Source organism: Xiphophorus maculatus, chromosome 18 (assembly GCF_002775205.1).
Source record: "Xiphophorus maculatus strain JP 163 A chromosome 18, X_maculatus-5.0-male, whole genome shotgun sequence".
In the NCBI taxonomy this organism is placed as follows: Eukaryota; Metazoa; Chordata; class Actinopteri; order Cyprinodontiformes; family Poeciliidae; genus Xiphophorus; species Xiphophorus maculatus.
Window position 1 is genome coordinate 10,956,460 of NC_036460.1, and position 16,881 is coordinate 10,973,340.

General features: G+C 38.7%; 1 protein-coding gene across 3 annotated transcripts in view; it reads left to right on the plus strand.

Moving 5' to 3' along the window:
• The window catches only part of ecel1 (endothelin converting enzyme like 1), a 137,607-nt gene that overhangs the window by 89,234 nt on the left and 31,492 nt on the right, over positions 1-16,881 (plus strand). For all 3 annotated transcript variants that reach the window (XM_023351777.1, XM_023351778.1, XM_023351779.1), the window contains 6 exons: positions 2,588-2,771; positions 2,863-3,716; positions 4,872-4,940; positions 7,041-7,151; positions 7,246-7,338; positions 9,392-9,516. In XM_023351777.1, the coding sequence (XP_023207545.1) occupies positions 2,883-3,716; positions 4,872-4,940; positions 7,041-7,151; positions 7,246-7,338; positions 9,392-9,516 (1,232 nt within the window). In that variant the 5' untranslated portion in view covers positions 2,588-2,771; positions 2,863-2,882. The remainder of the gene's footprint in view (positions 1-2,587; positions 2,772-2,862; positions 3,717-4,871; positions 4,941-7,040; positions 7,152-7,245; positions 7,339-9,391; positions 9,517-16,881) is intronic.

The window sequence follows — 16,881 nt, forward strand, 5'->3', positions numbered from 1 at the left end:
CTGTTATGAGTTTATTATTGGAGTAAAAGTACATATCCTTATTTCCTGTATTTAGCTATTAAACCAATCATCCACTAATCTTACAGAGTTCATTATTATCCCTCATAGAATAAAAAATCTGGGTTCCACTTTTCCTTGGTTGTATTTTCCTTATCTTTGTACAACACTTAAAAAAGTCAACCAACAGCTTGTAAAACAAATCAGAGCTGAACCTGCATTCTCAGTGGCGATAACAGGGATCAATTTTTACGAACTGCTTTCAGCAAGTGGGTTTCCACACACTAAGACACACTCACACACACTTTCTTTAACACTTGATTAACATAATGCATCATCCAGCACTTTCCACTAACATCAGCCATCCCAAAAAGTCTGTCCCTAATGAAGATATTGAAAACTATTTTTCCATTTTTTTAATCCCCTGTTTCAAAATTTTAAACTCCTTAAGTCTTAATTAGCTTAGGTGCCAAAGAAAGAAAACATTTCCGACTGTTTGTTTGTGATTATTAATTTAATCTAATAGGTCATTCTTTGAACACTGTCTTCTGTGGGACAGAATCAATTCCTTTTGTTTTAGAATTTGGGTCTTGCACAAGTAAGCTTAATAATACATCAAAAGAGAGAAGAAAAGCTGAAAAGAGAAACGTATGAATTACATAAAGAACTTAAATTCTGCATTTACTGTTTGAAAATATTTGTGTAGTGTAGCTCATACCTAATAAATTTTACTCTTTTGCATTATTCCTGGCCTCTTTTACACACTGTATGAGCTCTTTAAATAAGAAATTTGAACTGATGAAGGCTGGGTTATGAATAAGGGAAACATGTATTTGCAATTGCAAGAATTATCTACTACTTTTGTGTAAGTAGGAAAACCCGTTACCACATTTGCAGAACTATATGCCCAAAGTCAGGATCTCTTTTTTTGCACAATTCTACACAAGAGATTTTGCAGAGCAACCTGTGAATAATGTGATACAAATATTCTATTTTTAGTGTGTAAGTTTTGCAAATTTATTTCATTTTGCAAACAATCTGCAAAGCTATGCTAATTGTTGGAAGTGCCTGACAATATTTTCGGTTTACTTGTAATTCTAAGCAATCCTAAGAAAAACTGTAAACTTTTTTACTTTGACTGAATCAGCATGAGAAATAAAATAAATCACTGATTTAAAACATCTTACAAGTAAATGTATTAGAAAATAATTGTTGTAGACTAATTTACACTGAGATTATTGAAATATGATGGCATAAAATTCAATTAAGACTTAGGATGGAGTAGTTAAGAGTAAACCAAAAATCATCTCCCTACCAAGGATATTCAGTGTCTTACAGTGAAAATCTGGTTTTGTTCATTTAGAGATTAAGTTAAAGGAGATGGTTGTTGGTTGGGCTGGTTTTCTAGAGGTGGCCCTAGAAAACGACACTGAATCAAAGAAAAGGTTTCTGCTGCGCCTTTTGCAAGATCTGATCAACAGAAGAAAATTACAATGCTTGCTTTTTATTTAACTGACATAAATTTAAGCCATATAGGTCACAAAGTATTGAAAAACAATTAGTTCCTTAACTGAAGTATGATCAATCAACACATTAGAGATATTTTGAATTAAATCTTTATCTCCAATTGGCTAAAGGTAGAGCACAAATTCACACAAGAAAAACAACCATGCAGACACACATGACTAACATTGATTAACTTAAATGAACAGTATGTATTTTCAAGACACATAGTGCCATTCCATAGCACAGCAAGGTAACCCTGCTATCTTTGGTTTTAAAAATGTTGCATACATATCAAATATGATTTAAAAGAAATTTGACTTGGGAATTTGACCCCTGAAATTAGGTCTCTGTCTCTTTAAGAAACTTGTGCTCTTTGCGATTCTCCAACTTCAACACGTCATCGCAACATTTTTCCATTAATAGTTTAGCAGTACTCTTAGGAGTGTTTCACTGAGAAGTAGTCTATATGATCAGCTCGGCAGATACGCAGTTGAACCAGGTGTTTGCTTTCTGCTGCTGCCACTAGTCTGAAGGAGCTGAGCAAACTAAATGAAGGTAAATAAAAATGTCCATCCTTCATCCAATTAAACCAGGTCCTCGATGCATCCTGTTGTGAAAATGGCCTATTTTTTGTTAAATACCCCAAATAAGCAACTTTGCTGGTCTGATAAATGGTGGACAGGGTGAGAACATCTGTTTGTGCCTGTTGATGTGACAGAGGCAATAAAGTCTGGGTCCCCCTCCAGTAATATTAGTTTACATCAATTTGGACTGACACAAGTCAAGTTATGGTTATTGTAACACCTCTCCATGGTCCAGCTGATGCCCAGCTCTTTGCTCACCGTCTCCAGTGATATGCAGGCAATTTTAAGTCACCCGAGGGATACTCTCTGTCCCCTGAGGGATGACTAGCACTAATCAATTGAGCAGCTTGAGCTGACAAACAGAGGCAGACAAAGAAGGGAAAGAGGCGGCAAAACGGATGCTATTCTGTCATTCTCTGTTGTTGTGATGTTGGATTCAATTTCCTATTTCTCTTGTGAGTTACAGCCCTCCTCTGTCTCATTTCTATTTTTATTGACAGGTGACCTGAAACTGATTGCAAAGGAGGAGGACGGGAGAACAAATGGAAGGAGAGCAGAGAGAAAGTGGATAAGAAAGAGACCAGAAACAGGACCAGAAGGTTTCCTCGTGCAGAAGGGAAGTCTCTTTCAATACAGGGCTTTGACTTAAAAAGCAGACAGTTGGCATTACCAGAATAAAAAAAGGTAGGCTTTAGACACATTTTAGTCATGAGGTCCTTATTCTAAAGACAGAAAAAGTTAATATTCCAACTTTTTTTTTCCCTAAAACTTTCAGTTACTACCAGATCTGTTATAATGGAGAAGACATACTCCCTAACTGCCCACTACGATGAGTTCCAGGAAATCAAATATGGCGGTCGCTACAGCAGTGACATCCTCAGCAATGGCATGACCCTTCACCTGGGGGGCAGCCTGGACCGCCATGTGGTCCGAGGAAGGGGCAACACCTGGTCAAACAGCCGAAACAAAGACCTGAGCGGCAACAGCAGTAGCGGGGGCCTTCCTCGCTGGAGCAGGAGGGAGAATTGTCTCCTGTCTGCATTGGTCTTTGCTGCAGGCATGTGTCTCATCCTGGGGAGCATGCTGGCTCTCAAATACATTTCACTTGATGACGCGGACTGCAGGCAGGACTGCCAACACAAACGCTCCCTTATGCGGGCAACTCGCTTCGTTCAGGCTAATATTGACATAACCATACAGCCTTGCCAGGACTTCTATTCCTTTGCTTGTGGAGGCTGGCTGAGGCGCCATGGTATCCCCGAAGACAAGCTCAGCTATGGCATCATCACAGCTATTGGAGAGCAAAATGAAGAGAAGCTACAGCAACTCCTTCTGGAGCCGGTTCAGAGACATGGGCCAGACTCCGCAGAGCGGAAGGTCAAGGAGTTTTATCGGTCCTGCATCAACATCAAGGACATTGACAAACTGGGGTCAAAACCCATGACAGAGGTGTTAGACAGCTGTGGAGGATGGGACCTGGAGGGAGCACCTTCGGAGAAGGAGGACGCCCCCCAGAGGCCTGATTTTAATGAGCTGCTCTACAGGACGCAGGGGGTTTTTAGCACTGCTGTCTTCTTCTCCCTCACCGTCAATGTGGACGATAAAAACTCCTCCAGGAACGCTATCAGGGTGAGCTCAGAAAACTAATTAGGGCTTATAAATGGCTTATCTGTATTTGCGTGCTGTTGGCTTTTTATTGGCTCTTTAGCAACTTTAATGGCATAATCACCTACCTTAACAAGTTCTACTGTCTTGAGAAAGCTCTGTTTTAAATGCATAATATAATTTTTTGGTGAGGAAGGGAAAAGTTTGCAAGTTTTATGAATCTCAGGGTGTGTTTTAGCAATCTCTGTTCAGTGTAAAATTATCCAGTTCAGTCAGCTTAATTAGATTTTGATCCAGGGGTTGTAGGTCAAGTCCAGATTTCTTTTATAAAAATTGTGAAATCACCAATTAGCTTAGTATCAACAGGTAATTCTGATACAAATGTTAACATGACATGAAATTGTAAGTTTAGTTGTAAATTCCCACACCACACGTTCATCAGGTTGTATGTGTATAGAGAGCATGTCTGGATAAAGTTAGCCTAGTGGAACAGCACTTTGAGCCAGTAAGACTAGAAATGTGTCATGTAAGGTCAGCATATTTACCAGTTATTAAATTAGTCAGTTAAAGAAGATAAATGTTTCAAACATAAAAAAAGGTTGGCGTAGCCATATCTGGGCTCATTGTCATAGCTTAAATCCTGCTGACAGCAGCTTGACACCACTTCAACTTTGACATACATCACTATGTAGAAAAACGATGTTTTATTAACATGAAACCTCATGCAATGAGACTTACACCTCTGGTGCTGTGTAATTTTGATCCAGTCACAGTCGCATTTTGAATATGTTATGATGAACAATTATTAAATCTCAGAGTTCATAGACAAATGGATTCCTTGGCCTGTGGGAAAACTCAAGGGTTCAATTAACCTGAAAATAACACAACCAAAATCCACAAATCATGTTTTCCACAATTAACTGCAAAGTCTTTATCTTGGTTGATGTGTGAAAATAAGAGTTGCTTAACTGTGTTAATTATTAATTAAGTGTTATGAATAATTCTGACATTAGGCATTCAGTGTGTTGAATGAAATGTTGATGTTACAGCAAAGCTTTTAATCATTGACTAGCTCTGAATGTGCACCTATGGTGTGCTTACAGAGAAACATAGAAGAAAACATACTTAAATTTACATCAAATTGAATTCTTAACTTTTTATTTTTCTGTGTTTTTGCAGATTGATCAAGAGGGACTCACTCTGCCAGAGAGAAGCCTCTACCTCGGTCAGGATGAGGACAGTGTGAAGGTGAACAAAATTCAGTGGTTTTGCTTCTGTTTTATGTTATCTCTTATCATCTTTTCACCTCATTTTAATCCCTTCATTTCACCTATTTTAGTCCCCTAGTCTCCTCAAATTACTTATTCACAGTGCCTTTCAAACTTATTCATTTGAAACATCAACATTTTCACGTTTTGTCTCTTCACATACACATACTTCGATGCATTTGCCTGCTCTTAAGTGACAGACTAACATAATTGCATAATTACAACATGGAAGAAAAAATTGTTTAAAAATCTGAAAAGCTTGACATACATATGTTTTATCCTCCTTTATTCTGATACATTTTTAGAAAATGAGACGCAACCGACACAAACATTTTTTTCTGGTTTGTGTCACTTCACATCTAAGGGTGTTTTCACACCTTATAGTCCAGTTGACTTGGTTCGATTGGGAACCAAAATTGCAACATTTGTTAAATTTTCAGCTGGCAAGGTTTGCTTTCACGCTGCACTGTCAAATGAAGACATTAGTGCAACTTCCCTTTTTATGAAATGTAAATAAAACTGGAGTGGTATTAGATTTTAGCATTTGTAGGATTTGTCTTTTATTCTTGGTAAAAGACAACATGCCATTTCTCATGCCAGCACTACACTAGACACCTGCATTTGTTTTGGTTGTTTTTACCCAGAATTTCCTGCACTATAATCCGATTTGCTTGCCATTCACATTATGCATTTCAACTGTACCGGAGTTCCCTTCAACCAAACCAAGACCGAGGTTTCTAAGAGGACCAGAGTTTGCTTTTTTGGTCCACATCAGTTTTATTTTGCTTTCACACTTCCCCAAGCGAATCAGACTTTCTAGGCAAACAAACCAGAGTTTGATTTAAGCAGACTAAACAGGGCTGGAGTGAACTAATGACAGATAAAGCTTGGGATGTTCAAGAAAGATGTGCAGGGAGACTCTGTCCATTTCCTTACATCGCAGGAACAGGTTCAGGTTCAGGGACAGTGAGATGTTTGTTGACTTTAAGCTCATTGTAAAAATCCTAAATTGTTGTGATAGGCTCAGTGTTGGATAGCAGCTAATCTTCATTCAGAACCAATTTCTTATCACAGATGTCAGGAGCTTCTGAAAGGGAGTCATACAGCACTATAAATTGGTAAATGCTGGGCATCTCCAAGCAGGGAGTGAAAAAGAGTCAAATAAAAATAATCACACTGCGTTCAGCTTCTGTCTGCTTTATTCAAATCAACATGGAGGGCTTTTCCACTGCATCTGCCTTGTGCACAACTTGCATACTCACAAATCTCCCAGAACCCCCAGGGTTCATACCGAGTGAGTCGTATTTATGCTAGAGCCTGTCTGCTTTTTGTGAGTGTAGAATTTTCTCCCAGTCCTGTCCTTTCTTTAGCTGACAGAGATCTGTTGGCTTGCTTCAAGGAATCCTTAACTACGGTGGCTGCTTAAAACACAACAGCTCAGTTCATCTCTCTACATCTCGTCAAGTCCTGAATTCCTTCCTAACTCTCCTAACACCTGGTATCCTGCACACTCATTTCCTTCTGGTAAAAACCACTGCCTTAATTCAAAGCAACCACAAAGTGTTGAGTTGGGCAGCTGATTATAAATACATACATAAATACATAAGAGGCTTATGTTTTATAAATAAAAATAAACAGTGAGGAATTTTTTTCTTCACTTCAAAATTTGGCTGGTTTTAAACAACATTCTAAATAAATACCGAGAGGCTGGTCATCCCATTATAACAAATTGTGAAAAAGATGAGAGCTGTAGGAAAACTAAGAGTTCGTTCTCCACTCTCCTCTTAACCTCACCTGTAATATTTATTGTTGTTTTTGTAACTGGCCTTGATTGTTTTCCCTGCTGCCCCTCATTCAACCATTTTCCCCTAAATCCTCTCTGCCTTTTCTTGCCCCTCCATCTGGCCCAATTGACTCTCCCCTCATTCTTCTTCATCAACCCACCTGTTTTCTTCAGCCACCCACTGTGTTTTTGTTATCCCTTCCACTTTGCCACATGTCACCATCGCCACCAGTCATTACTGGTGCCGTCGCCGTGGCACCTCCTGTCCTTCAGCGCTGATGTCACTGTATTTCCCAGATCCTGGCAGCGTACAAAGCCCTGATGGAGCGCCTGCTGAGCATGCTGGGCGCTCACAATGCCACACAGAAGTCCAAGGAGATTATAGAGCTGGAGACCCAACTGGCCAATGTGAGCTGAAAGAGCACAGCCTTGTGCACATGTGCAATCATGCATGCTGATGCGTGTACATATGCATTGTTTAACCATGTGTTTCTTTCAACAGATCACTGTGTCAGAGTACGATGACCAAAGGAAAGACATCAGCACAATGTACAACCGAATCACCCTTAGGCAGCTGCAGCGCATCGCACCTAGCGTGAGTGTAGCACGCACAAACACACACACAGACAAGGCATTTATATAATATTTAGGTATACTGCAGGAAAAACGTATTTGTCTCCTGTTTTTCTTTTTTCTGTTTTTTGTCATGAAACATTTTCAGATCAACTTTGTTTTTAATCAGACAAAGATAACGTGAGTAAATATGAAATGCAGTCCTCAAATGAGGATTTTATTCATTTTGAGAAAGAAACTACTCAAACCAACCAAGCCTTATAGTTTAAGGCACAATAGCCCTATTGGGTTATCTTGGTCTGATATTTAAATTATATTGTATATCTGAATAAAAAATTAAACAAAAATGTTTTTTAGATGGGGAATCATTTTTCACAGCACTGTACATTCAGTTGTTTTTGATAAAAATTGGTTTAAAATTTGAGTTCCAGCAGAGCATTTTGTGTAGTGATGTTAGTGTGTATGGCTAAGAAACAGTGAACACACACAGAAAGAGAGAGGCCTAAGTGGCTCTCAAAAGCTGAGGTAGGGAAGCAGTCTGAGATGCAGATTGAAAGAAAATGTTCAAGAAACAGAGAAAATGAGGACACATTGGGGGGTATTCACAAAAATGGAGAGAAGTAGGAGGAAAGGAACAGGAGGTAAAGGTTAGAAGGAAAACAACGGGAAAGGAAGGAGAAGGAGTCTCTTGAGGTGTTTCTCCTTGCTTGGAAAGGATGGATGAAAGTTGACTTGGAAGAAATGGAAACTCGGCAAAAGACACAGAGCTGATTTTAAGGAGATAAGCAAACAACAGCTGCAATAAAAACTTTGCAAAGGCTTAACACAAGTGTCAATAAAGGGGTGTGAGAGAGCGTGACTGTTGTGTAGCAGATTGGATGATGCTTCTTAAAAGCAATTTGTCGCAGCAATTTATTCGGAATGAATTACTAGTTCCTCGCTGCTACCTCATTAACTGGCCAGGTTGGTCTTCTCAGTAGCAAGTCTGCAGCACACTGATACGCTAACTCTTGTGGATTTATACAAACATATATTGTAAAACAAAGTTACATTAAGAGGAGTGTTGGGGGACACTTCAAAGGTGGCGAGTAATGGCTGTGAATGCTTTGAAAAAAGGGGGAAGAGTTCAGGGTTTTTTTCCCCATCTTACAAAAGCTGACTGACAGCTCCAGGTAGCAAGTAGAACAAGAAGGGATAGTATTTTACGCTATTTTTAAAAAATTACATCGCTTTCTCTAGCATCTTGTAAAGAACAAAAATAATCTGTGAGAACACAATGATGCAAAAATATCCTGGAACTAGAAACTGGTCATGCCTGTTATTTAGTAGGAAATAACAGGATAGAAAAATGTTAAAACCAAAGCTCTAATCAGTGGAAAAATGCCTGGTTATCAGTAAAAAGGGCATTGTTACACACATAGTTGACATTTTTACCTCACTTTGGATGCACCATGTTGAGGTTTTCTGAAGCAGACCAGATTAAGAGCAGCTGTGGATAATCACCAATCAGAATGTGGACGATTTCTGTTTTTTGGAAAGCTTTGTTTTAAAATACCAGTTTTGTCTGATTCTGATTTATCAGCAACTTTCTTCTAACCACTTCAACCTCAGAAGCTGTGAGCTTTCAAAGCTGCCATGTGCCATTATTAATTATGCATATTAGGAGCAGGGTGGATGTAATGTTGCATATGTGGGAGAGCACTGGTTCCAAAATAGGGTTCAACCTTTTTAAAACAAAAGCACAACAATTAACTGTCATTAGCGTCTCAGATTAGCAATTACCAAAGTAAGTAAGGATATTATGAAAACCCCAGACTCCATATGCATGTGAAGAACCAGAAACTGCTTTATTGTGTGCAAAATATTTGAAGTTTGGAAGTGCTGACATCACACAGACATAAAGCGTAAATATAGTTTAGAGGAAATAAAATGAACAGCCACCACTTAATGATCTGTTTGATAACAAAAACAATCATGTTATGTGTTTTATATGATTCTAGATAAATACAGGCAGTAAGGTCTTTACTGAAAGTTGCTTTTGAGAGGGAGTAAGACTTTTGTGTTTTCTTCCACAGCTTCACTGGAAGCGATTGTTGGACCGAATTTTCCACGACAACTTCTCTGAAGACGAAGAGATCGTGGTGCTTGCCACTGATTACATACAGAAAGTCTCTGACATAATCAAGAACACTTCAAAGAGGTGAGGAAAGTAAAAGCAGTCCTAAGTGTGGAGAAAGGGTGGGGGAGAGTACAATGATGGTGGGGAAGTGTATGGAAAATTGATTTCATTAGACTCATGCAATTTAGAGTCGGGTTGTTTTGTATGTGGGCGTGTGTGTGTGCGTGCATGCAGGAGTGCACGTGCGCGTGTGTGTGTGTGTGTGGGCTGCCTGTGGTTGAGGCCTGTCACTGGCATTTGGAGCACAACACCAGTCACCAGATGTATAGATTAGCTTTTTAGTGCTGCTGTGCATGTATTTGTGTATATATTCATGTTTGTGCGTGTTTGGAGAGAGTCACTGTTGAGTGAACTTCCAGTTCTACTGCAGCTGATTATTATTGATCTACACCCACACCCTCCACACCTCCTGCAGTCCCAGATAGAGGCACATGAACAGACCCCAGTGCATGTACACATTTTCACCTCCTTCTTCTTCTTGACAGACTTCAGGGGAGGCCTTAGAGGGCTGCTGCACGTCAGGGTGTGTGTTTCAGCCAGTGACAGCTCGCCAATAGTCACTCTGCTCCACACATATACACAATGGCTCTCAGCCCCCATGCATGGCTGACTGGTTGCATGACTGGCGGGTGCATTTCTTGCTTGTCATTTCTGTCTGAGGCAGGATGCATGTCCGTGTAACAACATAACCGCTTTAGACATTTTGGTAATTTCATGAATGGCCGGTTCATGACGCTACCGTCTCATTTAGTCCTGCCATTCCTTCACCTCCTCTCAATGATTCAACCATGCCTCCAAATGTTTTATCCTGAAACTTCTGATTGATTTTGTGCAAATCTGGGTCTGGATAACATATTGATTGCTTATACACAAGATATAAAATCAATTTACCAGAAACATTTCCACTTAATATCATGGTATGAAATTGCAAATTGACAAAAGTCAGACTACGGTTGGAGATGACTGATGGCTTTTGTTGGTGGAAGCTAAACTAATCAGCTAATGCAGTAATAGATTACCTTATCAGAGAGATCAATGGAAAAAGTTCTTTGTTGACCTGTGTGTTCTTAGTGGTTTTCTAAGGATGAAATACCCCAAAGTGGTTCTTCATTTCTTTTAGCCACGGATTGTTTGTTTGGTTTCTGTTCTTGCCCACTAATCGGTCGCATTTTTACACTCAACACTGCTTTAAAAATTAACATAAAATTTTGAAAAATCACCCAGCAAGTCAAGGTTGTGAAATGTCTGTGTCCTGTTCATCCTAATGTGATTGTTGCTTTAAAAAAAAAAAGTTTATTTTGGAACCTTTTTTGTAATTAAAGACAAAGGATTGTAAGAGCAGTCTGAGATTTAAAAATTAAAAAGGATAATAGGCTAACTGTACCAAATATTTGTGCTTTGTGAGTTAAGAATTGGACAATGAATAATGAAGTAAATAATATTAATTTTGAAGATTACTGACACCAAATGAAGAAATGGGCCTCTTACCTGACATGGGTTTTAAAAAGCAAGACTGTCCACTAAATCTTCCTGCTGAGGTAGTGCAGACACAGGTCACTGGACATTTAGCGGTTCTTCACCTGCACAAGGAACCATAACTCAGATTTCTGCAGTGATCATTCATCTGCACTTTGATACCTGGAATGAGCAGATCTATTTCAAAAAGGTCATTGTGGTTATCATTGCGTTTTCAAATGTCAGCTGACTAATTTGCCTAATCTTTGCAGATAACAAAGACCAGCAGAGACCTTTTGTCTCTGAAAAGATATCCAAATGCTTTTGTCACAAGCAGCTTGAGTCTTTTGCTCACGATCAACTTCATTCTTCTTCAACATATGAACTTGTAGGGATATTAATAAATGTAGATTGTAATTCACTGTTAATAAAATGTATTGTTTTGCCAGGTTGAGTTCAGGATGTTCACCAATACTTTTGCTTTGCTGTGTGTTTTGGTTCTCCTTATGCTCTTTGAAGAAAGAATCTGATTGGTTCTTGAATATGTAACCTCTGAGCTCATTTGATCTGGTCCCTCTCTGGCCTCGTTTACACTGAGCTAAAGCTTAGATCAGGTCTAACCCGTCCGAACCCAATCAGATCTGACTAATTAACTTTAATTATAGATTAATTAAAGCTCAAAGTAAACCAGACATATTATATTAATTAAAATTGTACTGCTTTTGTTTAGAGCATAACTTGAGTAAACAGTGTAACTTCTGGTGTTTTTATCTTTTGTTTCACACCTTCCAACTCCATCTTCTCACTTGATCTAACTTCAGGGTGAGTTAAGTGCAAATCATCTGGGATGTGTGATTGATAGGAGCGGAGCAGGGCGGAGCTGTATGCGCATTAATGTGCAATGCACAGCACTCGCTACAGTCTAATGAATGTCTGCATCGTACTTACTTCTAATCACCTACTTAGACTGAAGTAGATTTGCACAACTTTAAATGGTGCGTTTATGTTTGGTCTTCTCTTTGCTGGATGTATTGTAGGTTTTTTTAAAGTCACCACAGAAACCATCAAGCAAATAATTTTTACCCATCCCGGCCCAAATTTTGGGTAGAGTTCAACAACTGTAACGTTTTTATTGTGATTCAGTCGTTTGTTTACACGTCTCCAGTGATCAGGGTCTCTGACATCGGCACTTTTTGCAACAAGGACTTTTGGGGAATGCCCCCCATGGAGGGATGAAGTTCTCTGCAGGTGTGAAAGGCCATACAGGTAATGTAGATACTGAACAGACCTGTGAGGCAAAGCAGAATTGTCGCCAGATGCTAAAATAACAGCGCCAGATAGTGGGCTGGCATGACATTGGATTTAAAGATTCTTAGTCTCATCTACAGTGATGTAGAGCCATGTAATTCTGGAACGTCTCCCCAATCGACATCAGAAAATACCAGCAGTTTCCAGACAGCGTTCTTGTGTAAACAAAGCCTCTGTCTTCTAAATTCCCTTCTAGCTGGAGTTGTCTGTGAAACAGCAGTGCTACCACTGGAAAGCATTGCTGTCTGAGCCCTTTTTAGGAAACTGAATGCCTTCTTGGAAATCAGAGGTTGTCCTCACCCCTGGGGCAGCTGGAGTAAAGCTGTATCAAAAGGTTCACCCTGGAGAGCAGGAGTGTCTCCATTTAAGTAAAAAATAACTGGGGAAAACAATTGTGGTTTTACAGTAAAAATAAAAGAATTTGGGCTAAAAGCTCCATTTGCTTTGCACAAATAATGTTGATGCAGGCAATACACAATAGTCTGCAATAATCAAAATAAAGACAAAACCTTTTACTGTATAATAACAACACTCTCATAAAAAGGCTGAGTAATTTCATCTGTGGATGACTTGAACATTGAATCCAAGTTTTGTGGAAGATGACTGTCCTAATGACATCATGTGGACTTGACATACTGTACGTAGCTGCTCTTTTTCATCCTAATATAAGAATTTTTATTTTGTGAGGCATCTAGTTGCTTCTTTAAATGCATCCTGTATTTAAAGAAGTGAATTTAAAAAGCAGCAGAGTATTTTTCAGAAGCTTGTTTTTTAGTCTTGTTTTCAGATATTTGATTTTTTATTTTTGTTAAATATGGCTACACCAGCTTCTCCAGACACATTTTCATTAAAGCACAGGCGTTGCACGTAAAAGAAATGAAAAAATTTAGTTAAGGGAGAAACTTATTTCCAAATGTAATAAAGTTAGTCTGTTTGCACAGATTCTCCGTCAATCTTTCGTACATGCTGTTTGCTTTAATTATGACTGCTTTACTGCAGGCCAGGTGACAGCCTGGTCTGTTCACAGAACAAGATAATCTTAAATGGATGCCATCTACAGTATTTTGCAATTTGTAGAAAATTAACTAATATTTAAGATTTTAAGACGTGATTGACACTGCATTCTGTCTCCCTGTTATTTGCACCAAGATATGTGCAAATACTGTCATGCATAGAGATGTTACATGGAAATGACTCATTAATATTGTATAGAGAAAGAGTAGCGAATGCTGCAAGTCAATGTCTGGTTGCAGTCTACTCGGTTTCCTTAGAAACTTTTTAAGCTATTTTGAAGAATTAATTTAGCGTATTGTATTGTTTGATAACTAGAATCAATTTGAATGTATGACTGAATCAAATATTTTTATTTTTTCTGTAAAATGCTTTGAGAAAGCATTTGTTATGAATGGGTTTCATATAAATAAACTGAATTGATGAAGAAACATCACATTTTTTTCACGTTTTCACAAAAACCTTTTTTTTTTTCCTAGGGCAAATTTGTTGTTGTCTTGTGATGTGATTTCAACTTAATTTTAGTTTTTTTTTTTATTTTGCTTTCCTTTTTGTCAATTATGTGCATGTTATCTTAAAATTTTGTTGGGTTTTTTTTGTTGTTGTTTTGCCCAGATATTAAAGGATAATCCACTTTGCTAAGTGCAGTACCATCCCTGCTTTCACATCCATTAGGCTTGTTTAACTCCTCTTGTAATGCTAGATCTGGTACCATGTTGTTCACCAATGCTGCCTCTCAGCTGTCCAACCATCCATCCCTCTTGATGGCTTTCGTAATGAGTTCTTCTCTCTATTTCAATCATCCCTCTCTACCTGTCATTTGTTTTCTCCAGGAGTGTCTATCTGACAGTATGCTTTTTCCATTTTATCACTCAGTCACCGTTTGGCAGAAATGGGTTCCGGTTTAGAGGTACAAACACTTCGTGCTCAAAAGATGCATTCATCACCTTGGAAAACTTGACTCTCCCCAGCCTTACTTCCATAAAATGATCACTGGTAAACTGCAGTGTGTTTGCTAGTTTTTTCCTCTCTTCCTGTGTCTGTCTGGTTGGTAAAACTCTTGTGAAGCTTCAGTAAATTCCTGGTTGAGACTTGTTTTCTAGAGCAGAGGGCCAGTTTTGATTAAACTTGGCCATTTGGGAACATCAAGGTTTCTCATGCAGCTACAGTGGTGAAAGAAAGATTGGCTGAACCAGGACTCTGTCAGAGTACACATTGTTCAATAGCAGTAAGGTATGCAGCTCGCTTTGCCAAAACTTCTCATATCTATAAAATATAAGTTGGAGGTACAGTCAGTTGTTAAAATATCAAAACCACATCAAATTAATATTTAAAAATTTCCAAACTTCAACACTCACCATTATCAAGTAGAAGTATTGTATAATAACACAGACATAGGCTATGCCTGCTTATGCTACCTTATATATTTCAATAAACCTAACCAAATCTCCAGTCATTTCTATTCTTTAAAAGTTTTGAATTTGAGAGTACAATTGAGTCAAATTAATTTCAGAATTTGTAAAAACATGCAATGAATATGTACTAAACCATGCTTGTTGTTTACTCTTACACTCATATTAGTTAATGTTGCTGTCCTGTAATGTTGCTTGCTGTTTTAAGTGCTGTTGTATTCCTCCATATCAGGGGTCTCAAACTCCTTGAGGGCCGCAGTCCTGCAACTTTTAGATGTGCCTCTGCTGCACCACACCTGAATAGAATAATTAGGTCATTAGCAAGGCTCTGGAGAACTGATCTACACAAGGAGGAGGTAATTAAGCCATTTCATTCCAGTGTTTTGTACCTGTGGCACATCTAAAAACTGCAGGACTGCGGCCCTCGAGGACTGGAGTTTGAGACCCCTGCTCCATATCTTTTGTCAGTGTTACTATGATGTTGCACTTTTACTTTCCCAGCATTAATAATTTACTCTAGTAGGACCTTGCTCTCTTTCCGACTCCTCCTCAGTCCTCCTGACTCAAAGTTTTCTCCCCCTCTCTCTTATCCTCTTCAAACTTTTTATCCAATCATCTGATCCTCCCATTGTGCCCATCTGTTTTTCTTCTTTCCAAACCTCTCTCTGCATCTGCCACAACTCTGTCTGATAAAATCTCTTTCCTTTCAGTTCATTTTCATTTCCCAAGCAAACTCTCCTTTCACTCTATCTAGAGTTCATCTCTGCCATGTCTTTCTTATGTGCAAATCTTTCTTTTCTCTCTCAGCTTCCTGTAACAATTAATATTTTCTTACACATCATTCTCTGTGAACTACAGAACTGGGTTTTTTTTTTACCTGGTTCTGATTCCTAAAAGATAAATTGTTGGAATTTTAGACAGACTGGGATCATAGAATTGATATCGCTTGTGTCTTATTTGTGTTATTTAGGACTTTAAATAACGACTTAATTAAACTCAATGTCCTCATAACAAAAGTTCTGTTTTCATTTTGTCTGCTCTTTTTTCTTTTTATAAAACGTAAGAAAACTTTGTAAGAGATGCATCCACGGTTGCCTTCTTATTGCAACTATATGAGGAGTTTGTGCTTGAAAGTTTTGATTCCTTTAATCAATGTAGAGCAATGTTGAACATATGAAATTTCACAAAGATGGTTAGCATTGATCTTTTTTTAATTTAAGGACAAGTCTGACATTTTGCTGCTGAGGGGAACCAGTCATAAAATGCGGCTTGTGCAAGTCAAACAAAAATACTCTAGAATAGATACTTCACTCACCTCTTAAATTAAATATACAAAATACTTTTCAATCAGGAGTTCAAGTTAATTGTTGCACTACATTACTAAAATACATTCATCTTTCTACTATGACTAGAGATTCCAGAGTCACCCACAGAACAGAGCCAATGTTTTATCAGATTGTTCCATTTATTTCTCCCATTTGTTTTACTGATCCTGGAAAAATACAACTCTTTGAGGAAGCTTTACGCAACAACTTGGTGCCAACACTAAACCTCAAATGTAGAGTCTTTCTTGCTCTTTCTTTAAAACATTTGTAACACTTCCCACTGAGCAGTACGGCATGGGTCGGTGTGGTCCAGTACGCTGCCATTGTGAAAGTGACCCATACAACCAATCCGTACCTCACCATTCCTGTGCCCCTTTCTGTTGTAGGACAATGGTACAGTACAATTAATGCAGCGCTACTTGGGTCACACAAAGTCTTTTGACTGGGGGACAGAAAAACTTCAGTGCTTGACTCCACAGCTCCAGGGTCATCAGTGCATCACGTCACACCCTGCTTTAACCTCACCGCCCCAGTGAGAGTCTAACTGGTGGTGGAAATGCTTTTTTGAGTATACAGACCATAAAATACTATACTGAACCGCACTGACCCATGCTGTACCGCTCGGTGGAAATGAGGCATCTCAGTATTGCATTTTCTCTCTAAGCTGTCCAGGTGAACAGCTGCACCTTTCCTCTTAACGGAGGATATTATGTATTTTCCAGGCACATAGTGCACAATGAAGTAACTATATTACCATCAGTTGTTGGAGCTCTCTGTTCTTGAAAGCTCAATGTGCAGTTTCACTAGGTGATCCCTAATTATTGCTGCCACTAGTCTGGAGGAGCCAAGTGTGGGAATCATGTGACAGGAGTGCT